At 40.1% G+C, this 25999-nt stretch overlaps 2 protein-coding genes across 2 annotated transcripts in view; both read left to right on the top strand.

The window, feature by feature from the left end:
• PSPC1 (paraspeckle component 1) overlaps positions 1-25999 on the top strand; it is an 80153-nt gene that overhangs the window by 1761 nt on the left and 52393 nt on the right. Inside the window, exon 2 of the mRNA XM_058547801.1 lies at positions 6647-6948. Coding sequence (XP_058403784.1) covers positions 6647-6948 — 302 coding nt within the window. The remainder of the gene's footprint in view (positions 1-6646; positions 6949-25999) is intronic.
• ZMYM5 (zinc finger MYM-type containing 5) overlaps positions 1-25999 on the top strand; it is a 123287-nt gene that overhangs the window by 64166 nt on the left and 33122 nt on the right. The gene's annotated exons all lie outside the window — the stretch shown is intronic.

The following is a 25999-nucleotide window of genomic DNA, read 5'->3' as shown; positions in this document are numbered from 1 at the left end:
AAAATTAGGTTTCTACAATAAAGTGTTATAGGTAACTTTTAGTAAACTCTCCAAGAGCATGTTACTTAACATTTTCATAATCTTAAGCCTCTGGCACCATGTTGGTCTATTCCGAAGTTGACATTTTGGAGGAAGAGTGGAAGGGGGCTGCATTTCCCTCTGTTTTGGAAGCCTTACACTTAAAAATAAGCAAATAAACATTTTATTGAGGTGGAAAAATCTTTTTTCTTCCTATCTTTAAAGTTACTAATAATCTCTCCTCCTCTGGTGTGTTAGCACTATCCAATAGAACTTTCTGAAATGGAGGAATTGCTATGTATGTGTGCTGTCCAGTATGGTAGCCACTAGCCATAAGTAACTGTTGAGCACTTGAAATGTGGCTATTGTGGCTGATTGTTGAATTTTAAATTTTATTTATTCTGAATTTAAATTTAAATAGCCACATGTGGCTACTATACTGGACAGTACAGCTCGTTGCTTTTCCTTTCTTTTTAAAAACATCTTTTGGGCCGACCCCGTGGCTTAGTGGTTAAGTGCGCGCACTCCGCTACTGGCGGCCGGGGTTCGCAACCCCGGGCGCGCACTGACACACCGCTTCTCCGGCCATGCTGAGGCCGCGTCCCACATACGGCAACTAGAAGGATGTGCAGCTATGACGTACAACTATCTACTGGGGCATTGGGGAAAAAAAAGGAGGAGGATTGGCAATAGATGTTAGCTCGGAGCCGGTCTTCCTCAGCAAAAAGAGGAGGATTAGCATGGATGTTAGCTCAGGGCTGATCTTCCTCATAAAAAAAAAAAAAACTTTGGCAGCCAGTTAAATGCGTCCGCTCCACTTTGGTGACCTGAGGGCTCGCTGGTTCGGATCCCGGGTGTCCACTGACGCACCGCTCATCAAGCCGTGCTGTGGCGGTGTCCCATATAAAGTAGAGGAAGATGGGCACGGATGTTACCCCAGGGCGGATCTTCCTCGGCAAAAAGAGGAGGATTGGCGTCGGATGTTAGCTCAGGGCTGGTCTTCCTCACACACACACAAAATAAATAAATAAAAAAATAAACAAAAACATCTCTGGGATTATGAAATGGGGAGGTGAGAAGGGCTGCTGTTGTCTGCTCTTTTGGAATATGCTCATCCAAACCTATCACTCTAAATTTTTATGTAGGAATGTTAAAAATTTGTCAGTCGGAAAGTAGAATTTAGTTTACAAAAGTTGACTTTATGGATAACTTTACTGTTTAATCTGAGCTCTGTGGTTAACAGGTAAATTTAAAAGCTTTAAATATTTCTTGGCTATTATGTACTTTGTTCTACTTAGGAAAATCATATAGTGTTTACCTGATCTGAATATAAGTAATGGTATAGTGGTTGTAGTGTGTAGTGGTGGTGTAGTGGCTCTAAAATAGTGGTATAATTTTATCTGATTTGTTTCTAGAAATACTTTTTGCTTGTTCAGTAATTTATCTTTAAAATGCAAATAAATTTCCTTAGACTGGTGGTTGTAGTTTTCCAGTTAATTGATGAGGTGAGAACATTTTCGAGATGGTATAGGGTCAGCATTGCTAGTATGTACCAGTGGGGAAAAGAACTTGTGGCAGTTCTTCGTAAGGTCCTAATTCTTATTGTGAGCCCATGTTACATTAGGGCACTGTGTGTGTATTTTGGACACATTTTGTGTAATTTTAGACCCAAAAGCTTCTTTTTAGTTTTGACTGGTTACTGACCATTTAGATCGGATAAATTAACTGAAAAGTTGTAGTGCATTTTAAAGCTAGTTTAATGTAGTTAAAACTGGTGTTAGTTTGACCTGAACTCGGTTTCTGCTTTTATCTTTTTCCTCCCTACTTTTTGAACTTGGTTTCTGCTTTTATCTTTCTTTTCCCTGCTCTTAGCTTTAGTAAACCAGATATCTGGAGCAGTGAGTCACAAAAGTGTGGTTCCTGTACAACAGCTTCAAATCTCTCTCGAGTGTAAGCAGAAGGCCACTTAAGTTATTTTCCCTACCATTCATGCTAGCAGCGCTGACCCTATACCCGTCTCAAAAAAAGTCTCACCTCATCAATTAACTGGGAATGTCAGAAGTGCAAATTATAGGGGCCCACTCTAGATCTACTGAATCAGAAATTTTGGGGTTGAGGCCCAGCAGTCTTCTTTGGTTTTAACCAGCACTCTGTGTTATTCTGATGGTTGCTAGTGTTTGAGAACCATTGTTCTAATTAAAGAGTTAAAATCAACTTTTATTTAGTCATTGGGGACTAAACTCTCTCCTGTCGTGCTTTTTATTTTTATTTATTTATTTATTTATTTTTTTTTTGTGAGGAGATCAGCCCTGAGCTAACATCCGCCAATCCTCCTCTTTTTTTTGCTGAGGAAGACGGCCCTGGGCTAACATCGGTGCCCATCTTCCTCCACTTTATATGGGATGCCGCCACAGCATGGCTTACCAAGCAGTGCGTCGGTGCACGCCCGGGATGCGAACCCCGGGCCGCCGCAGCGGAGTGCGCGCGCTTAACCGCTTGCGCCACCGGGCCGGCCCCCGTGCTTTTTATTTTTAATTGTGTAATGATATATGCTGCTGCTTCCTTTTTTTTTTTTTTTTTTGTGAGGAAGATCAGCCCTGAGCTAACATCCATGCTAATCCTCTTTTTTTTTGCTGAGGAAGACCGGCTCTGAGCTAACATCTATTGCCAATCCTCCTCCTTTTTTCCCTTTTTCTCCCTAAGGCCCCAGTAGATAGTTGTATGTCATAGCTGCACATCCTTCTAGTTGCTGTATGTGGGACGTGGCCTCAGCATGGCCGGACAAGAGGTGCGTCGGTGCGCGCCCGGGATCCGAACCCGGGCCGCCAGTAGTGGAGTGCGCGCACTTAACCGCTAAGCCATGGGCCGGCCTCCTGATATATGCTTCTTTTTCTTTTTTCTTTTTTTTTTTTGTGAGGAAGATCAGCTCTGAGCTAACATCCATGCCAATCCTCCTCTTTTTGCTGAGGAAGACTGGCCCTGGGCTAACATCTGTGCCTGTCTTCCTGCACTTTATATGGGATGCCGCCACAGCATGGCCTGACAAGCGGTGCATCGGTGCGAGCCCCGGGTCTGAACCCGGGCCACCAGCAGCAGAGTGGGCACACTTAACCGCTACGCCACGGGGCAGGCCCCTGATATATGCTTCTTAAAGAATGTTCAGATATTAGAGAAGACATTACACAATGACTTAATGGACCTGTCCAGCATATAATTTCAAGTCGTCTTTTGTTTCAGGGAGCAATAATGACAATTTTAACAGTAGTGAAAGATCTTCCTTCCCCTAATACACTTACTAAACATGATCACTGTTAACCGTTGTGTAATTTGTCCATAGAAATCAAACCATACTATACACATTGTATTATGTTTTGAGTTTTCCATTTAATATATTTGACATCATTTTATGTCATTAGATTGTTTTTCATGAGTATATTGTTTTTCACAGTATGAATACTACAAGTTACTTAATCAACTTTCTATTGATTGACTTGAAGGCTATTTCCATTTTTTGTCAGTGGATTTCCTTGTACTTAGTACTCCTGCAGTGGGGAATTTTAACCACTAGTTGACAATAAGAGAAAAGATGTGCTTTGAAAAGAGCCTTTGGAAAGGGTCCATTGGAAATCATTAGATCCTAGTTCAAGTATTCTCTATCTTGGGGTAGTCAGTTTCTTGTTTTTTTTTTTTGTATTCCTTACAGTTAAGAACCTACAGTTTTGCTGTTTATGCAGAGTGATTGCAGGGACACCACCTAGAAGGCAGGATTTGTGGTATATTGGTAGAGATTGTGAATTCTGTATAGATTCGGATCAGCATTTGCAGTGTGATATTGGGCAAGTTACTTCAACCTCTCTGGGCCCGTTTCCCCCATATATGAGGTGAGGTTAGTAACAAAACTCACTTCATGAGATTGTTGGTGAGGATAATGAAAGGTAATGCACGTATATCGTATAATACATAGTATGCATATATATATTATAGAGTATACATATAGTATAATGAATAGCTGGCATATAGTAACTAGGTAAAAGTTATTATTATTCTGAGGCATGAAGTAAAGAAGTCTTCGATTTCATTTCAAATACATAATTTTAATTGATTTTTTACAGATACTTCAGTATGCATTTAGAGCAGTGGTCTCAAATGGGGTGATTTTGCTTCCCAGGGGACATTTGACAATGTCTGAAGACATTTTTGGTTGTCAAAACTGGGGGGTCATTGTCCTGGCATAAACATCCTACAATGTACAGGGCAGCCCCGTTCATCAAGAATTATCTTGCCTGTAATGTCACTAGCGCTGAGGTTGAGAAATCCTGATGTAGAACCATTTAAAACCATGAGAAGTATAAACTTTGAAAAGGGATTGTAGCATTGGAAGTTCCTGACAGTATATAAACATTTTATTTGGCCTGAAAAGTATTAAAAGTTGAATTTGTTGCCAATAGTAACAAATACTTAATTTAACATAAAAATTGAGACTTTCTGCTTCCCTTGGAAAAAACAAAATATTTGACATTGTGAATGTATCTGACTGAATCTGAGCAGGGGATGCCTTCTAGAAACACTCTTCGGTTTTACAAAGTCCTCACCAGGCTGTCTATCCCATTGCCGTCAAACGTTTTATTATGAAAAATTTCAGACATATTGAAATGAATATCCGTATACCCACCTCCTAGATTCTACAGTTAAATTTTATGTATGTTTTTTCACATATCTGTTCTTCTCTCTCCCTCCATCCTTCCATCATTCTCTTTTTTTTTTGTGAGGAAGATCAGCCCTGAGCTAACATCTGTTGGTGATCCTCCTCTTTTTGCTGAGGAAGATTGGCCCTGGGCTAACATCTGTTGCCCATCTTCCTCTACTTTCTATGTGAGATGCCTGCCACAGCATGGCTTCATAAGCGGTACGTCAGCCCATGCCTGGGATCTGAACCCGCAAACCCTGGGCCGCCAAAGTGGAGTGTGCGAACTTAACCACTATACCACCAGGCCGGCCCTTACCTGACTATTTTAATTCAAGACTCCATTCTAAAATCTACCTCAGAGTTGTTGGATTATGTAATGTATTAGGTATAAGGGACCTGTCCCTTGTTAGATATTCGATGTTTGTTGGTACTACTACTACTGCGAGTAATAAAATGACCATTTTGAATATCTGAATATAAAAGGTTAGATTCATTTGTCTTTGTAAAATTAGTTCTATAGATAGATTTTTGCCCAAGTGCAGTAATTTAAAGTTGTTGTGGGCCAGCCCCATGGCTTAGTGGTTAAGTGCGCGAGCTCTGCTGCTGGCGGCCCGGGTTCGGACCCCGGCCGTGTACCGACCTCACTGCTACTCCGGCCATGCTGAGGCCGCGTCCCACATACAGCAACTAGAAGGACGTGCAGCTATGACATACAACTATCTACTGGGGCTTTGGGGGGAAAAATAAATAAATAAAATTATAAAGTTGTTGTGAACATTTTAGGGATTGAATAAAGAGATTGTGACCTTAAGACTTTTTTCATAAGACAGTGTATTTGGACACTTCTTAGAAATGCATGTAAAGCTTCTTTTAACCTCCCTGGAGAGTTCTCACAACACAAGAAGAATATACCTGTATTAAATTTACCAGTTTATTGTTGATTGTTTTAAATGTCTGTACTGTATACCAACTTGAATTCTTCAAGAAGGAAGTTCTCGGGGCTGGCCCCGTGGCTTAGCGGTTAAGTGCGTGTGCTACGCTACTGGCGGCCCGGGTTCGGATCCCGGGCGCGCACCGAGGCACCGCTTGTCCGACCATGCTGAGGCAGCGTCCTACATATAGCAACTAGAAAGATGTGCCACTATAACATACAACTGTCTACTGGGGCTTTGGGGAGAAAAAGGGAAAAAAAAGAGGATTGGCAATCGATGTTAGCTCAGGGCTGAGCTTCCTCACAAAAAAAAAAAGAAGTTCTCTTGTGATTTCAGCAATGAACATATTTTCTGGTTTATAATAAGTGCTTGTGCACTTGCTTCTCTAGATAATGGAGAGAACTCTGATAACCCATGAATGTGTGTGTTTGCTTCTCTCAATATAATGGTGAGAAATGTATAGCCCATGAAGGCATCTCAGGAGAAGTGGTCAACAACACCTGATAGTGGTTTTTACAGGTAATATAAAAGAGAAATGGAAATAAAAAGGAAAGGTGATTTGTCTGGCATGGGGTAGGTGGTGTGTTTTATTAAGATATAAATATCAAAAACATGGAGTGTATAGAGAATTATTCTGTTTTCAATAATAGTTTTTAGTAACGGGTACTTGGTCTCAAAAAGTAATTGTGTATTTCTTTTAATATATGTAGGAGATTTAAAAAAGATGTTGCTTTGAATATTTAATTGCTGGTAGTTCATTTGTGAGCAGATAATCTTTAAGTGAAGTCAGGACATTGGGATTGGGACTTTCTACTTAAAATGTTTAAAATTACTTACCTTTGAATAATTCGTAAAATACATGCTATACCAAAATTGGAAGACACAAAAACAAAGTGACCCTATCAGTCATTTCCTAAAGCCACTCAGCTCTCCTCCCTAGAAACAAGCCACTATTTTAAATTTTTTGTGTTACTATAATCTTTAAAAAGTGATTTTTCCTCCTAAAAAGGAATCCAGAACACTGGCTGAAATTGCAAAAGCAGAGCTGGATGGCACCATTTTGAAGAGCAGACCTCTCCGAATTCGTTTTGCTACACATGGAGCAGCCCTAACTGTCAAGAACCTTTCTCCAGTTGTTTCCAATGAGCTTCTAGAGCAAGCATTTTCCCAGTTTGGTCCAGTAGAGAAAGCCGTTGTGGTTGTGGATGATCGTGGTAGAGCTACAGGAAAAGGTTTTGTAGAATTTGCAGCAAAACCTCCTGCACGAAAGGCTCTGGAAAGATGTGGTGATGGGGCGTTCTTGCTAACAACGTAAGTTTTAAACATCTTGTCATTCTTCTATGCAGTTATATATGGGCTTCTCTCTGTTTTGGACGTCTATCTTGTCTTTTAGTTGAGACTGTCTTGGCATATGGTAAGTAGGTGTTGAGTAAATAATAAATATAAATAAGGAATTTTTGTCTACCTCTAGGAGTCAGATGTCATACTTTCTTCAGACTTTAGTGTATTGATTCATACTTGAATCTCAGGAATGTTTGTCAGGAATGTTATGAGTTTAATTCAACTTAACTGAATGTTATATGAAAAGGAAAATTTTATATTGAAGTAACGAATGACGTTTTAATGAACTTTGAGGTATAATTTACATACCTTAAAATACACCAAATTTTAAATGTAGAGCTCAATGAGTTTTAACAAATGTATGTACTCATGTAACCTACCACCACAATGAAGATGCAGAACATTTCCATCATTCAAGCAAAGTTCCTTTGTGCCCTTTGCAGTTATTCCCCACCCGTTATCCCTGTCCTAGACAGTTATTGATATTTCTGTTACTATAAATTAGTTTTGTCTTTTCTGGTATTTCATGTAAATGAAATCATATAGTATGTACTCTTTTGTGTCTGTTTTATTTTGCTTAGCATAATGTTTATGAGAGTTTATTCATGTCATTGTATTAGTATTTTGTTCCTTTTTATGGCTGAGTTGTATTCCATTGTAACCATAGTTTGTCCAGTGACCTGTGGGTGGACGTTCAAGGTGCTTCCAACCACTGGCCATTTTTTTTTTTTTTTTTTTGGGAGGAAGATCAGCCCTGAGCTAAAATCTGCCAATTGTCCTCTTTTTGCTGAGGAAGACTGGCCGTGGGCTAACATCCATGCCCATCTTCCTCTACTTTATATGTGACGCCGCCACAGCATGGCTTGACAAACGGTGCGTCGGTGCACCCCCAGGATCACAACTGGCGAACCCTGGGCTGCAACAGCGCAGCGCGCACACTTAACCGTTTGCACCACCAGGCCGGCCCCTACTGGCCACCTTGAATAAAGCTATTATGAACATTTGTGTACAAGGCTTTTTGTGAACAATATACTTTATTGTGGCTTGGGTAATATTTAGGGGTAAATAGCCATATGATCATCTTTATAAGAAACTGCCAAATTGTTTTCCAAAATGGTTGTACCATTTTACATTCCCACCAGCAGTGAATGAGAGAGTTCTAGTTGCTCCACATCCTCACCAACACTTGATATTTTAAGTCTTTTAGATATTCTAGTAAGTATAGGGGTGTCTCATTATGGTTTGAATTTTCTTTTCTGAATGGCTAATGATGAGCATCTTTTCGTGTGCTTTTTGGCTATTTTTATGTCTTTTGTGAAGTGTCTGTTGAAATTTTTTGCTGGTTTGTTAATTGGGTGGTTCATCTTACTGAATTAACATATCTGGGTATGGGTCTGTACTATGACTATTTCTCCCAGTCTGCGGCTGCTTTTTTAATTTTCTTAATAGTGTTCTTCAAAGAGCAGAAGTTTTTATATTTTGTGAAGTATAGTTTATCAATTGTTTTATGGTTTGTCCTTTTTGTATCTTTGTATGAAATCTTTGACTTTTTTAAGGTAGCAAAGCTTTTCTCATGTTTTCTTGAGAACTTTTATAACTTTATTTGTACCTGTGATTCATTTTGAGTGTGATGTGAGGTAACAGTTCATTTTTTCCACATAGATATCTAGTTGTTCCAGCACCATTAATTGAAAAGGCTATAATTTCCTCTGTTACCTTTTCCCTTTATCAAAAATCTAGGAAATGTGCCGGCCCCGTGGCACAGCAGTTAAGTGCGCATGCTCCGATTCGGCGGCCCGGGGTTCACAGGTTCGGATCCCAGGTGTGCACCAGCGCACCGCTTGTCAAGCCATGCTGTGGTGGCGTCCCATATAAAGTAGAGGAAGATGGGCACGGTTGTTAGCCCAGGGCCAATCTTCCTCAAGAAAAAAAAAAAAGAGGAGGATTGGTGTTGGATGTTAGTTCAGGGCTGGTCTTCCTCACAAAAAAACAAAACAAACAAAAAGTCTAGAAAAAAAATCTTCACTCTCTTTTGTGTTTCATTCATCAGTATGTCTATTATACCAATACTGTACTTCCATTTTTTTTTATTGATGTCTTAATAGTTTATAACATTGTGAAAGTTTGGTTGTACATTATTGTTAGTCACCATATACATGCCTCCCTTCACCCCTTGTACTGACCCCCCAACCCCTTTGCCCCTGGTAACCGCCATACGGTTCTCCCTGTCTGTGTGTTAGTTTATATTCCACATATGAGTGAAATCATGCAGTGTTTGTTTCTCTCTCTCTGGCATATTTCACTTAACATGATAATCTCCAGGTCCATCCATGTTGTTGCAAATGGGACGATTTTGTCTTTTTTTATGGCTGAGTAGTATTCCATTGTATATATAAACTACATCTTCCTTATCCAGTCATCAGTCGAGGGACACTTGGGTTGCTTCCACTTCTTGGTTATAGTGCTACAGTGAACATAAGGGTGCATAAGCCTCTTTGGATTGTTGATTTCAGATTTGTTGGATAGATTCCCAGTAGTGGAATAGCTGGATCATAGGGTATTTCTATTTTTAATTTTTTGAGGAATCTCCATACTGTTTTCCATACGGCTGCACCAGTTTGCATTCCTACCAAGAGTGAATGAGGGTTCCCGATTCTCCACATCCTCTCCAACATTTATTGTTTTTTGTTTTGGTGATTATAGCCATTCTAATGGGTGTAAGGTGATATCTTAGTGTTGTTTTGATTTGCATTTCCCTGGTGATTAGTGATGTTGAACATCTTTTCATATGCCTGTTGGCCTTCTGTATAACTTCTTTGGAGAAGTGTCTCTTCATATCCTCTGCCCATTTTTTGATTGAGTTGTTTGTTTTTTTTTGTTGTTCAGTTGTGTGAGTTCTTTATATATTAAGGAGATTAACCCCTTGTTGGATATATGTTTTGCGAATATTTTCTCCCAGCTGGTGGGTTGTCTATTCATTTTGATCCTGGTTCCATTTGCTTTGTAGAAGCTCTTTAATCTGATGAAGTCCCACTTGCTTATTTTTTCTTTAGTTTCCCTTGTCCAAATAGACGTGGCATCCGAAAAGATTCCTTTGTGACCAATGTCAAATAGTGTATTGCCTATATTTTCTTGTAGGAGCTTTATAGTTTCAGGTCTCACTTTCAGGTCTTTGATCCATTTTGGGTTAATTTTTGTGAATGGCTATAGCAGATGATCTACTTTCATTCTTTTGCATGTGGCTGTCCAGTTTTCCCAGCACCATTTATTGAAGAGACTTCCCTTTGTCCATTGTAGTTCTTAGCTCCTTTGTGAAAGATTAGCTGTCCGTAATTATGTGGTTTTATCTCTGGGCTTTCAATTCTGTTCTGTTGATCTGTGTGTCTGTTTTTGTACCAGTACCATGCTGTTTTGATTACTATTGCTTTGTAGTATGTTTTGAAGTCAGGGATTGTGATGCCTCCAGCTTTGTTCTTTTTTTTCAGTATTGCTTTAGCTATTTGGGGTCTTTTGTAGCCCCATATGAATTTTAGTATTCTTTGTTCCATTTCTGTGAAGGATGTCATTGGGATTCTGATTGGGATTGCATTATCTGTAGATTGCTTTAGGTAATATAGACATTTTAACTATGTTTATTGTTCTGATCCATGTTCATGGGATATCTTTCCATTTCTTTATGTCATCATCAATTTATTTCAATAATGTTTTAAGTTTTCATTGTATAGGTCTTTCACCTCCTTGGTTAGATGTATTCCTGGATATTTTATTCTTTTTGTTGCAATTGTACATGTTATTATCTTTTTGAGTTCTCTTTCTGTTAGTTCGTTATTAACATACTGAAATGCAACTGATTTTTATAGGTTGATTTTGTACCCTGTGACTTTGCTGTAGTTGTTGATTATTTCTAATAGTTTTGTTTTTTTTTTTTTATAATTTTATTTATTTATTTATTTTTTCCCCCAAAGCCCCAGTAAATAGTTGTATGTCATAGTTGCACATGCTTCTAGTTGCTGTATGTGGGACGCGGCCTCAGCGTGGCCGGAGAAGCTGTGCATTGGTGCGCGCCCGGGATCCGAACCCGGGCCGCCAGCAGCGGGGCGCGTGCACTTAACCACTAAGCCACCTGGCCGGCCCTTTCTAATAGTTTTCCAATGGATTCTTTAGGGTTTTCTATATATAAAATCATGTCGTCTACAAACAGTGCAAGTTTCACTTCTTTGTTGCCTGTTTGGATTCCCTTTATTCCTTTTTCTTGCCTAATTGCTCTGGCCAAAACCTCCAGTACTGTGTTGAATCAGAGTGGCAAGAGTGGGCACACTTGTCTTTTTCCTGTTCTCAGAGTAATGGCTTTCAGACTTTCCCCATTGAGTATGATGTTGGCCGTGGGTTTGTCATAAATGGCCTTTATCGTGTTGAGGTACTTTCTTTCTATACCCGTTGTGTTGAAAGTTTTTATCATAAATGGATATTGGATCTTGTCAAATGCCTTCTCTGCATCTATTGAGATGATCATGTGGTTTTTATTCCTCGTTTTGGTAATGTGGTGTTTCACGTTGATTGATTCACAAATGTTGAACCGTCACTGTGTCCTGGTATAAATCCCACTTGATCATGGTGTATGGTCTTTTGAACATATTGCTGTATTCAGTTTGCCAATATTTTGCTGAGGATTTTTACCTCTATGTTCATCAGAGATACTAGCCTGTAATTTTCCTTCTTCGTATTGTCCTTGTCTGGCTTTGGTATCAGGGTGATGTTGGCCTCATAAAATGTGTCATGAAGTGTTCCATCTTCCTCTGTTTTTTGGAATAGTTTGAGAAGGATCTGTATTAAATTCTCTGGAGAAGCTATCTGGTCCTGGACTTTTATTTTTGGGAGGTTTTTGGTAACTGTTTTAATTTCTTTCCTTGTGAGTGGTCTATTCAGATTCTCTTTTTCTTCTTGGTTCAGTTTTGGGAGGTTGTATGAGTCTAAGAATTTATCCATTTCTTCTAGATTGTCCAATTTGTGGGTATATCGTTTTTCATAGTATTCTCTTATAATCCTTTGTATTTCTGTGGTATCCACTGTAACTTCTGCTCTATCATTTCTAATTTATTTATTTGAGCCTTCTCTTTTTTTCTTAGTGAGTCTGGCTAAGAGTTTGTCAATTTTGTTTATCTTCTCAAAGAACCAGCTCTTTGTTTCATTGATGCTTTCTACTCTTTTTTTGGTTTCAATTTCATTTATTTCTGCTCTAATTTTTATTATTTTTCTTCTTCTGCTGACTTTGGGCTTTGTTTGTTCTTCTTCTTTTTTTTTTTTCGTAAGATCGGCCCTGAGCTAACATCTGCCAATCCTCCTGTTTTTGCTCAGGAAGACTGGCCCTGGGCTAACATGCGTGCCCATCTTCCTCCACCTTATATGGGATGCCGCCACAGCATGGCTTGCCAAGCGGTGCGTCTGTGCGCGCTGGGATCCTAACCGGCGAACCCAGGGCCGCTGCAGCGGAATGCGTGCACTTAACCGCTTGCATCGCCAGGCCGGCCCTGTTTGTTCTTGTTCTAGTTCTCTTAGGCATAATTTAAGATTGTTTATTGGGGATATTTCTTGTTTGGGCCTGTGTTGCTATGAGTTTCCCTCTCAGGACCGCTTTTGCTGCATCCCATATGAGTTGGTATGGCATATTTTAATTTTCATTTGTTTCTAGATATTTTTTGATTTCTCCTTTAATTTCTTCAACGATCCATTGGTTGTTCAGTAGTATGTTTAATCTCCACATCTTTGTCACTTTCCCAGTCATTTTCTTGTAGTTGATTTCTAGTTTCATAGCATTATGGTCTGAGAAGATGCTTGTTATGATTTCAGTCTTCTTAAATTTGTTGAGGCTTGCCTTGTTTCCCAGCATATGGTCTGTCCTTGAGAATGTTCCATACGTGTTTGAGAAGAATGTGTTGTCAGCTGTTTTTGGATGGAGTGCTCTATGTATGTCTATAGGTCCATCTTGTCTGGTTTTTCGTTTAAGTCCACTGTTTCATTATTGACTTTTTGTCTGGATGATCTATCCATTGATGTAAGTGAGGTATTAAGATCCCCTACTGTTATTGTCTTGTTGTTAATATCTCATTTTAGGTTTGTTAATAGTTGCTTTATATACTTTGGTGCTCGTATGTTGGGTGCATATATATTTATAATTGGTGTGTCTTCTTGGTGGAGTGTTCCTTTTATCATTGTATATTGTCCCTCTTTGTCTCTCTTAACCTGTTTTATCTGGAAGTCTACTTTGTCTGATATGAGCATGGCAACACCTGCATTATTTTGTTTGCCATTAGCTTGGAGTATTGTCTTCCATCCTTTCACTCTGAGCCTGTGTTTGTTTTAGAGCTGAGATGTGTTTCCTGCAGGCAGCATGTTGTTGTGTGATTATTGATATATGAGGGCCTAATGTTGCTGTTTTATTGCTTATTTTCCGGTTCTTTTGCATTTTCTTTGTTTCTTGTCCCGTGTGTTTCAGATTACCAATTCAGTTTGGTAGTTCTGTCTGATGATTCTTTTAGTTTTCTCTTTTTATTGTATGTTCTAATTATTCTGTTCTAATTATTTGTTTAGTGGTTACCTTGAGGTTTTTGTAAAAAATCCCCTGGATGACATAGTCCATTATCTGATGACCTCTTATTTCCTTAGACTAAGCCTATTTGATTTCTTTCCTCTTCCCCATCTAAGTTATTCTTGTCACAACGTATTCCGTCTTTTGTTCTGGGTGTGTGTTTAAAGTGATGAGGTTATATTTATTTTTGGTGTTTTCCTTCCTTTTTTTTTTTTTTTTTGTGAGGAAGATCAGCCCTGAGCTAAGGTCTGATGCCAATCCTTCTCTTTTTGTCTGAGGAAGACTGGCCCTGGGCTAACATCCGTGCCCATCTTCCTCTACTTTATATGGGACGCTGCCACAGCATGGCTCGGGGATCCGAACCAGCGAACCCTGGTCCACCACAGTGGAGTGCACGCACTTAATCGCGCCACCAGGCTGGCCCCCCTTCCTTTGTTCTTTGATTTTGGTATTTAAGTGGTTGCTAACCTATTCTGATAAAGAGCTACTATTTTTCTGATTTTGTCTACCTATTTTTCTCCCTCCTCCAAGCTTTGTATTCCCTTTTTTTTTTTTTCCAGGCATGAGGGCCTTCTTGAGCATTTCTTGTAGTGGGGGTCTTGTGGCCATAAACTCCGTTAGCTTTTGTTTATCTGGGAAAGTTATTACTTCTCCATCGTATTTGAAAGATATTTTTGGTGGATAGAATATTCTTGGCTGAAAGTTTTTGTCTTTCAGGATTTTGAATATATCATTCCCGTCTCTCCTAGCCTTTAAAGTCTGTTAAGAAATCTGTTGAGAGCCTGATGGGAGTTCCTTTGTACGTTATTTTTTGTTTTTGTCTAGCTGCCCTTAATATTGTTTCTTTGTCTTTGACTTTTGCCAGCTTTACTACTATATGCCTTGGAGAGGGTCTTTTCCTGTTGATTGATATATTTAGGTGACCTATTGGCTTCATTTACTAGTATCTCCAGCTCCTTCCCCAGATTTGGGAAGTTCTCAGCTATTATTTCCTTGAATAGGCTCTCTGTTCCTTTTTCCCTCTCTTCTCCCTCAGGAATACCTATAATTCTTACGTTGCATTTTCTAATTGAGTCAGATATTTCTCGGAGAATTTCTTCGTTTCTTTTTAGTCTTAGTTCTCTATCCTCCTCCATCTGGAGCATTTCTGCATTCCTTTCCTCATTAATGCTAATTCTTTCCTCCATATTGTCAGCTCTGTTCTTTAAAGATTCCAGATTTTCCTTTATCTCCTCCATTGTGTTTTTCATCTCCACCAGTACTGATTGGTTTTTCTTTGTGGTTTCAGTCTCTTTTGTGAAGAAATTCCTTATCTCGTTGAATTGTTTATCTGTGTTTTCTTGTAATTCATTGAGCCTTTTCATCATAGCTATTTTGAATTCTTTGTCATTTAGGTTATAAATTTTTGTGCCTTCACACTTGATTTCTGGGTGCTTGTTATTTTCCTTCTGGTCTGGCAATTTAATGTATTTTTGCATCGTGCCTGCTGTATTTGGCTTGTGGTTCCTCATCCTAACGATATCTGGTTGCAGTTTCCACCTGCTGCCACTGGGTAGAGGTCAAGCGCTGTGTATCCTGAGTCATGTTCCACGACTGCTCTGACTGACCAGCTGAGCTGCAGTGCGGGGTGGAGGGGCTCTCTCTTTTGCCTGTCCGATCCCAGGGGGCTTCTGGTTCTTACCTCACTATCTGCTCTCCTGGGGTGCTCAGATGTTTACGGCACCCCTGCAATAGTTCCAATTCCTCCTTGTGGGAATTTCCCACAGGCTGTGAGAGAACTTGGAGAGGGACAGTTTTCCCAGAGAGGGTCGCCCCTCCCCCACCTCTCTGGGAGTTGCTCCGACCCAAGCCACCAATCGAACGGGGTAGGGGAGGATTTCTCCATACCTTTCCCTACTTCTTCCTGGGGCTCCAACACGTCCACTCTCAGATGTGTGGCTGCATGGGTTGTTCAGGTGTCCTTCTGTGTGGTGTGAGTGTCCTTTGTTGGTATGTGAATGTCCTTTTTGTTGTATCTTATCTGGGAAGAGTTTACAGGAAAGCCTACTCCACCATGCTGCTGACGTCAACCCCAATCCTGTACTTTCTTAATTATACTAAGGTTTAAAATCAGGTAGTATCATCCAACTTTATTCTTTTTTCATAATTGTTCTGGTTATTATCATTTGTTTGTATATCCTTACTGATTTTATTTTTTTGGGTGAGGAAGATTGGCCCTGAGCTAACATCTGTTGCCAATCTTCCTCTTTTTTTTAAATTGATTTCATAATGGTTTATAACATTGTGAAATTTTAGTTGTACATTATTGTTTCTTAGTCACTATTTAAATGCGCCCCTTCACCCCTTATGCCGATACCCCATCCCTCTTCCCCCTGGTAACCACCAGGCTGTTCTCTCTGTCCATGTGTTAGTTTAATTTCCACATATGAGTGAAATCATATTGTGTTTGTCTTTCTCTGTCTGGCTTATTTCGCTTAACATAATACTCTCCAGGTCCATCTATGTTGTTGCAAACCGGATGCCTTTGTGTTTTTTTATGGCTGAGTAGTAGTCCATTGTGTATATATATACCACATCTTCATCCATTCATCAGCTGAGGGACTCTGGGGTTGCTTCCACTTCTCGGCTGTAGTGCATACTGCTGCAGTAAACATAGGGGTGCATAAGTGTCTTTGGATTGTTGATTTCAAGTTCTTTGGATAAATACCCAGTAGTGAGATGGCTGGATCATTTGTATTCTTAATTTTTTGAGGACTCTCCATACTGTTTTCCATAGAGACTGCACCAGTTTGCATTCCCATCAGCAGTGACCGAGGGTTCCCTTTTCTCTACAACCACTCCAGTGTTTGTAATTTTTTGTCTTGGTGATTACAGCCATTCTCCCAGGTGTAAGGTGATATCTTAGTGTTGTTTTAATTTGCAGTTCCCTGATGATTAGTGATGTTGAACATCCTTTCATGTGCCTATTGGCCATCTGTGTATCTTCCTTGGAAAAATGTCTCCTCGTATCCTCTGCCCATTTTTTGATCCGGTTGTTTGTTTGTTTGTTGTTCCATTGTGTGAATTCTTTATATATTATGGAGGTTAATCCCTTGTCAGATGTATGATTTGCAAGTAGTTTCTCCCAGCTGGTCGGTTGTCTATTCATTTTGATCCTGGTTTCCTTTGCTTTGTGGAAGCTCTTTAGTCTGATGAAGTCCCACTTGTTCATTTTTTCTTTTGTATCCCTTGTCTGAGAAAACATGGAATTCGAAAAGATCCCTCTGACTGATGTTAAAGGGTGTACTGCCTATATTTTCTTCTAGGAGTTTTACAGTTTCAGGTCTTACCTTCAAGTCGTTGATACATTTTTTTTTTTCCCTTCCCCGCAAAGCCCCAGTAGATAGTTGTATGTCATAGTTGCACAGCCTTCTAGTTGCTGTATGTGGGATGCGGCCCCAACATGGCCAGAGAAGCGGTGCGTCAGCGCGTGCCCGGGATCTGAACCCGGGCTGCCAGTAGTGGAGCTTGCGCACTTAACCGCTAAGCCACAGGGCCGGCCCTGTTGATCCATTTCGAGTTAATTTTTCTGTATCGTGAACTTCGAGTCTTTTGCATGTGGCTATCCAGTGTTCCTGGCACCATTTATTGAAGAGACTTTCCTTTCTCCATTGTATGTTCTCAGCTCCTTTGTCAAAGCCAATCTTGCCCTTTTTGTTGAGGAATGTCAGCCTTGAGTTAATATCTGTGCGCATGTTCCTCTGTTTTGTATATGGGATTCCACCACAGCATCGCTTGATGAGTGGTGTGTATGTCCATGCCCGGGATCTGAATCTGTGAACCCTGGGCTGCCGAAGTGGAGTGCGTGAATGCAACCACTATGCCACCGGGCTGACCCCTCCTTAGTGAGTTTAAAATTAGCTATTATCAATTAAAAAATTATTCTGATGGGGCCAGCCCAGTGGCATAGTGGTTATGTTTGCATGCTGGACTTTGGCGGCCCGGGGTTCGCAAGTTCAGATCCCAGGCACAGACCCATGCACTGCTCTGGTGGCATCCCATAAACAAAATAGAGGAAGATGGGCACAGATGTTAGGTCAGGGCTAATCTTCCTCAGCAAAAAGAGGAAAATTGGCCACAGATGTTAGCTCAGGGCCAATCTTCTTCACCAAAAAAAAAAAAAAAAAGAGAAAAAAATTTCCTGGGCTTTTTTTTGTTTTTTTTTCTTTTTTCTCCCCAAAGCCCAGTACATAGTTGTATATCCTAGTGGTCCGTCCTTCTCCTTTTTGTATGAGGGATGCTGCGTCACCATGGCTTGATGAGTGGTGAGTAGGTCCCTGCCCAGGATCTGAATCGGCAAACCTCGTGTCACGAAAGCGGAATGTACAAACTTAATGGCTGTGCCACCAGGTTGGTCCCTATGCTGCGATTTTGATTAGAATTGCATCTACTCTACAGATCAATCTGTGGAACATTGACATCTTCACAGTATTGACTTTCTCCAGTCCATGAATGTAGTGTATCTCTCCATTTACTTAAAAATATTTTTAAGTAATTATAATAGTCATTAAACTTGTTTCCTTATTTTATTCTATTTTTTTTGCTGGGAAAGATTGGCCCTGGCCAATCTTCCTCTCTCTCTTTTTTTCCCCTCCCCAAAGCCCCAGTACATAGTTGTATATTCTAGTTGTAAGTCCTTCTATTTCTTCTATGTGAGCTGCCACCACAGCATGGCTACTGACGGACAAGTGGTGTGGTTCTGCTGGGAACCAAAGCAGAGCGCGGTGAACTTTAACCACTAGGCCGTCAGAGCTGGCTCATAAACTTGCTTCCTTATTAACATGGCTTTCTTTTGCCCATGAGTAAGTTCTTGATGGTCATCCTTTGTCTTTAGACTGGATTTGGTATAAAAGTTTCTTAGTTGATTTTTGCATTGATTCCTTTTATCTCTGTTAACTGTGCTCACCTCTGGCACTTATTGTGCTATTGGTTGGAATCATTGAAATATTTTAAGGTTTGGGGAATTGGAAACAAAGACAGTGTAAAAAAATTGTTTCCTAGTCCCAGAGAGCTGAGTTTGATGATTTGTAAAGTGGTTTTCAATTTGTTTTTGACTATTAAGGATTCGTGCTAAAGCTGTAATTCATGCTACGTCTACTATTTTACAACACTGCCAACTTGTTATCTCAGAGACGGGTCTTGCTCCCTTTGCTTAGAGAATGCTCTCTCACCAGATCGTCACAGGGCTTGCTCTTATTTTATTCACATTTTGCTAAGATGTTATCTCCTCAGAGATGCTACTTTTTTTTTTTTTTTTTTGTGAGGAAGACCAGCCCTGAGCTAACATCCGATGCCAGTCCTCTTTTGTGCTGAGGAAGACTGGCCCCGGGCTAACATTCGTGCTGATCTTCCTCTACTTTATATGGGCTGCCGCCACAGCATGGCTTAACAAGCGGTGCGTAGCTGCGCGCCCAGGATCCGAACCGGCAAACCCCGGGCCGCCGCAGTGGAGCGAATGCACTTAACCGCTTGTGCCACCGGGCTGGCCTCTCAGAGATGCTACTTTATCTTAAAATAGCCATCCGGTCTGCACCATCACTGATACTTTATTTTCCAATTTATTTTGCTTCATAGTACTTACTGTTCCACCAGGGCCGGGGCTTTGTCTTGATCAACACTGTAATCCCATTACCTGTGTTGTAGTAGCTCCTGGCCACATAGTAAGTTTATAATAATTATTTAATGAAGGAAGGAAGGAAGAAAGGAAGGAAGGAAGGAACTAAAGCAATAGGCAAGGCATGTGATTAGTATTTTTTTTCCACTGCAAGCTTTGATTAATTGGTGTTTTTTTAAAGTCACAATCAGGCATTGGTAAATATTTAAGCATTGCTTACAGGTAGCTTTTAGAATTTGAAAATAATTTTGAGGGAATGGGCAAAGTGTTGAACATTTTGTCTGTCAAATATTTCATAATCATGATCTCTTGGATTTCTACAGCATCACTGATTATTTGTCCAATTTTTCAGATGAGAAAGTTGTCCCAGAGATGTTATATAATTTCCTTAAGATTGCACAGCTAATAAATAGTGGAATTTAGTCTGATGCTAAATCCATTGCTTTTTATATTGTGCTACGAGCAGAGTGGTTTATTCTTCCTGTCGACTCTCTTTGCTCAGGAACTTCACTGTTAGTTAAACCTCCTCATGGGAACTCCAGATGCTCTTCCCCTGCTGTTTGAATAGTTGGTCTCAGCTGAAATGTCACTTCCCGGAGAGGATTTTCCTGATTGCCTTATCTGATGTGGGCTCCCTCTATTACTCTTTCTGACAGCATTGCCTTTTTTCCTTCTTAGCTCTTAAAATGATTATTTCATTTGTTTATTCAGATTTTTTTTTTTTTTTTGGTCTCTTAGCAGACTTTAGGGATAGTTTTGTTTACCCTTGTATCTCTATCCCAAGTACAGTCTTGGTACATATTAGATAATCAAATATTTATTGACTGACCAACTAAATCTCAGATATCTTAGGTAATAAAGTGATTTATAGGAGTGGTATCATAGGGATTTAGTTTCTAAATAGACATCTTGTGTAATCAAAATTTGGAAAATACCTTTAAATTGTTATAAAATGCTGTGTACTATACATGGTTTTAGGTAAACAGCCTTGTATAGTATATATAATGATTAACACATATTATGCAAAGTATATGTAAATTAAAGTAGTCCCCCCTTATCCACGAGGAATATATTCCAGGACCTCCGTGGATGCCTGAAACCTCGGATAGTACTGAACCCTATATATACTGTGTTTCTTCCTATACAGTCATGCATCGCTCAATGATGGGGATACGTTCTGAGGAATGTGTTTTTAGACAATTTCATCGTTGTGTGAACATCATAGAGTATACTTACCCAAATCTAGATAGTATAGCCTACTACACACCTAGGCTATATGGTACTAATGTTATGGGACCATTTTTGTGTATGTGGTCCATTGTTGACCAGATGTCATTAATGTGGTGCATTAATACACATACATATTTGAGGTGCGATGGGAAAACTAGCACGAATTTCTTTTTCCTTCTTCACGGTTTCATGCATAGAAGATTCGTTCTTACCAAAGATCTTAGCAACCTCAGCATATGATGTTTATTCCTTCCTTATTAAGTTGAGAACTTTCACTTTTTCATTTAAAGGAAGCACTTATGGCTTCTCTTTGGCATATCCAAATTGCCAGCATCACACTCTTGTGCTTTGGGACCATTAAGTAATATAAGGGTTACTTGAACACAAGCACTGGGACACTGTGCCAGTCTCGTAACTGAGATGGATACTAAGTGACTAACAGGTGGGTAGTGTATACAGTGTGGATACACTGGACAGAGGGATGATTCGTATCCTGGGCGGTACGGAGCTTGATAGCTGGAGAGTTCATCATGTTACTCAGAATGGCACACAATTTAAAACTTCTGAATTGTTTATTTCTGGAGTTTTGCATTTAATATTTTCGGTCCACAGTTGACCACCTGTAACTGAAACTGTGGAGAGTGAAATCATGGATAAGGGGAGGACTACCGTTTATATTTATGCTGTTTAAAATTACAAAAGAGGCAGAAAAATGGGGATAAAAGGAAAATAAAAAAACCTCCACCTGTGGTAACATATGTCCACATCTTTAAACATTAGAATCATACCTAGAACATTAGAGATGCTCATACCCAGAGCTACACAGGAATTGATTAGATGTCATGATAGCTACTCACTAGTTAAATTTTTCTGTCTCTAGCTTTCTTTTTTTTTTTTTTTTTTTAAAGATCACTGCAGGTTAAGGTAAATGAAGGTACAGTGGTTTGTTTTTACCATTTTCCAGCTAATACCCTAAAAATGATGTGGGAGTTGCTTCCATAGAGGCAGAATATGTGTGTGTTCCAATTTCAGTTAGAAAAAGAAATTTTCCCTTTAAAACAACCCTTTAGGGGCTGGCCTTGTGGCACAAGCGGTTAAGTGCGTGAGCTCCGCTGCAGGCGGCCTGGAGTTCGCCGGTTTGGATCCCGGGTGTGTATGACGCACCGCTTGGCAAACCATGCTGTGGTGGCGTCTCATGTAAAGGGAGGAAGATGGGCACGGATGTTAGCCCAGGGCCAGTCTTCCTCAGCAAAAAAAAAAAAAAAAAAAAAGAGGAGGCTTGGCAGATGTTAGTACAGGGCTCATCTTCCTCATGGAAAAAAAAAACCCAACCCTTTAATGTTAATATAAATGATATCCACGTTCACTAATTGTTAGTTTTGCCACATTATTTTTTCGCATGTACACACAAATTTTTTTTACTAATTCATTTAGTAGTCAATTACACATATCAGTTTACCCCAGAATACAGTATTTCGTATGTATCTCTTAAGAATATTCCCTTACAAAGCCACAATATCATTGTCACACTGAGGAAATTTAACATTTATTCAATATTGTTATGTGATTATCCAGTCCATATTTAAATTTCCCCCATTGCCTAGTAATGTCCTTTATAACTTTTTAAAAAACTTCTATGCAATCAAAGATCGCATATTGATTTTAGTTATCATGTCTGTAATTTCCTAGTTCCCCAAATGACAAAACCGTCAGTGTCATGACGTTGACATTTTTGAAGAGTTCAGGACAGTTGTTTTTCAGAATGTGCTTCAATTTGGATTTATTTCCTCTTAGACTTTTGAGAATTTTTATTGTTACTGTCTTATTTTAGCTTTGTAGGAGAGAAGATTCCAAGGTATTCCAGACTTTCTCCTTTACATCACTACCTGTTTTATTACCTTTGGTATTTATTTATGATAAACCCAACAATTTCTCTTTGTTTAGCTAGTGTCATCTTTTTATAAAGTTTTCCTTACCGTTATATTGTGAGTTTTTTCTTTTTTCTTTTTTTTTTTTTTATAAAGATTTTATTTATTTTATTTTTTCCCCCCAAAGCCCCAGTGGATAGTTGTATGTCGTAGCTGCACGTCCTTCTAGTTGCTGTATGTGGGACTCGGCCTCAGGATGAACGGAGAAGTGGTGCCTCGATGCGCACCCGGGATCCGAACCCGGGCCACCAGCATCGCAGCGCACGCACTTAACCACCAAGCCACAGGGCCGGCCCAGTGAGTTTTTTCTTATATCATTAAAAATGCTGCATATTATTTCGTTATAGTTATTCCAGACTTAATTACAGTCATGTGCGGCATGACGATGTTTCGGTCAACACCAGACTGTGTATAAGACAGTCTATATAAGACAGTACTAATCCCGTAAGATTAGTACCGTGTAGCCTAGGTGTGTGTAGGCTATACCGTTTAGGTTTGTGTAAGTACACTCTATGATGTTCACACAATGACAAAATTGCCTAACACCTTATTTCTCAGAACATATCTCTGTCGTTAAGAGATGCATGACTGTATTGGATGTTCCATTAGACATTTAGGTTGTTTCCCTTTTTTGCTGTAATAACTAACCTTGTAACAAACAATATGATACAAAAATGTTTGATCATTCTTTTTTCCTGGGTATAGATTTTTATGGAGCAAATTTATTCCAGAGTTTCCTTGGAAAAAGCTTAAATGGTTTCTTTTTAAACTAATTGAATTTTGGTAACCCAAAGAATGTAACTATTAATGTGGCTCAAATCCTTATTATGTGTAGCATTACTCTATTTGCTAATTATTTGTTCGTTTTATTTTTGTTCTTTTTGGGAGAAAAAGAATTTATTCCTACCTACACCAGTTCTCTTCTGACTCTTGTTATATTTCTGTGCTTTCTTTTGGCTTAGGAGAGAGACATTTGTGGCTTTGATAATGGTTTTTAAGATTGACAGCTAAATATTTAAATAATTTTTATTAGTAATTAAAAGATAAAGCTAAAAGGTTTTTTTTTTTTTTTTGGATCTATTGTATTGGCACAGATTTAAAAATATCCACTGAATGAAAGTGAAGCCGCATGAGTATTTTTATAACTCCTGGTGCTAATGGAAGTTGGTCATTTTGTTTCTGGAAGGGATTTAGGTACTGGGTATAAAAACCTTAAGATTTTTTATAATTTTTATTTATTTATGGATTTATTTTTCCCCCCAAAGCCCCAGTAGATAGTTGTATGTCATAGCTGCACATCCTTCTAGTTGCTGTATGTGGAACACGGCCTTTGCATGGCTGGAGAAGCGGTGCGTCGGTGCGCACCCGGGATCCGCACCTGGGCTGCGAGTAGCGGAGCGCGCACACTTAACCGCTAAGCCACGGGACCGGCCCAAAACCTTAAGATTCTTTGACTCACGAATATAATAGAGACTTTTTTTTTTTTTTTTTTTTTTTTGTGAGGAAGGTGGGCCCTGAGCTAACATCTGCCAATCCTCTTTTTTTGCTGAGGAAGACTGGCCGTGGGCTAACATCCGTGCCCGTCTTCCTCCACTTTATATGGGATCCCACCACAGCATGGCTTGCCAAGCGGTGGGTCTGTGCGCACCTGGGATCCGAGCCTGCGAACCCTGGGCCACTGCAGCGGAGCGCAGGCACTTAAACGCTTGGGCCACTGGGCCGGCCCCTAGAGATGTATTTTTTTAAAGATTTTATTTATTTATTTATTTTTCCCCCAAAGCCCCAGTAGATGGTTGTATTCCACAGCTGCACATCCCTCTAGTTGCTGTATGTGGGATGTGGCCTCAGCATGGCCGGAGAAGCGGTACGTCGGTGCGCGCCCGGAATCCGAACCCGGGCCGCCAGCAGCAGAGCGCGCACTCTTTTTTTTTTTTTTAAAGATTTTATTTATTTATTTTTCCCCCAAAGCCCCAGCAGATAGTTGTCTGTCATAGCTGCACATCCTTCTAGTTGCCGTATGTGGGACGCGGCCTCAGCATGGCCAGAAGAGCGGTGCGTCGGTGCGCACCCGGGATCCGAACCCGGGCCGCTGGCAGCACAGCGCGCGCACTTAACCGCCAAGCCACAGGGCCGGCCCGGAGCGCGCACTCTTAACTGCTAAGCCGCGGGGCCGGCCCTTAGAGATGTATTTTTTTTTATTTATTTATTTTTATAATTTTATTTATTTATTTTTCCCCCAAAGCCCCAGTAGATAGTTGTATGTCATAGTGGCACATCCTTCTAGTTGCTGTATATGGGACGCAGCCTCAGCATGGCTGGACAAGCAGTGTGTCGGTGCGCGCCTGGGATCCGAACCAGGGCCGCCAGCAGCGGAGCGCGCACACTTAACCACTAAGCCACGGGGCCGGCCCTAGAGATGTATTTTTAAATAAATATTTTGACTCAAAGATTTGATATATTACTTTATATCTGGTTTATCACTTTCTTTCTTTCTTTTTTTTTTTATAATTTTATTTATTTATTTATTTTTTCTCCCAAATCCCCAGTAGATAGTTGTATGTCGTAGCTGCACATCCTTCTTGTTGCTGTATGTGGGACGCGGCCTCAGCATGGCCGGACAAGCGGTGCGTCGGTTCGTGTCCAGGATCCGAACATTGGATGCTAGCTCAGGGCTGGTCCTCCTCTCACACACACACACACACACACACACAGACACAAAAATACAAACAACTAAACAAATGACAAAATCCATCGTTTTTTTTTTTTCCCCTTGTGCGGAAGATCAGCTCTGAGCTAACATCCATGCCAATCTTCCTCTTTTTGCTGAGGAAGACTGGCCCTGAGCTAACATCCGTGCCCATGTTCCTCTGCTTTATGTTTGATGCTGCCACAGCATGGCCTGACAAGCGGAGAGTTGGTGTGCGCCCGGGATCAGAACCCGGGCTACCAGCAGCAGAGCGCGTGCACTTAACTGCTACGCCAGGGGGCTGGCCCACAGAATCTTTGTGTACAGCAGAACATTTGGCTATGCCCATATTCTGTCTTAACAACTGCTTTAAAACTTTTATTTTTCTATAAATAAAACATTAATTTAGCATGTAAAAAAAAGACGCAAAACTAGATGTATGCTGTGATCCAAATTTGTGTTAACAAACTGATTATGAGAAAAGACTGGAATAAAAAGGTGACTATGTCAGCAGAAGTTATATTTGATTAGTGTGCTTACACATGTATCTTGGGGGTCTCCAGGACCACTCCTAGGTTTGGTGATTCACTAGAAAGACTCAGGCCTCGGCATATAGACCTATGAGTAAGATTTATTACGGCAAAAGAATATAGAGCAAAATCAGCAAAGGAAGAATGCATGTGAGGTGAAGTCTGGAGGAAACTAGATGTAAGCTCCAAGATTCCTTTCCCAGTTGAGGCTCACAGGACCTGTTTAATTCATCCAGCAACTAGTTGAGACACACGAATGAAGTGTTAACTACCAGGGGAAGTTCAGTTGACTCTAGGAGTGTATGTGTGGGGGTGAAGGATGGAGTGTCAGTTTTGTAAGTTTCGTCATCGGGCAAATACCAAAATTTCAGACTCCCAGAAGGAAACAGACTCAGAAGGTTTATGTTC

This window comes from Diceros bicornis, chromosome 9 (genome assembly GCF_020826845.1).
Source record: "Diceros bicornis minor isolate mBicDic1 chromosome 9, mDicBic1.mat.cur, whole genome shotgun sequence".
Taxonomy (NCBI): Eukaryota; Metazoa; Chordata; class Mammalia; order Perissodactyla; family Rhinocerotidae; genus Diceros; species Diceros bicornis.
This window is presented reverse-complemented; position numbering and strand designations above follow the sequence as displayed.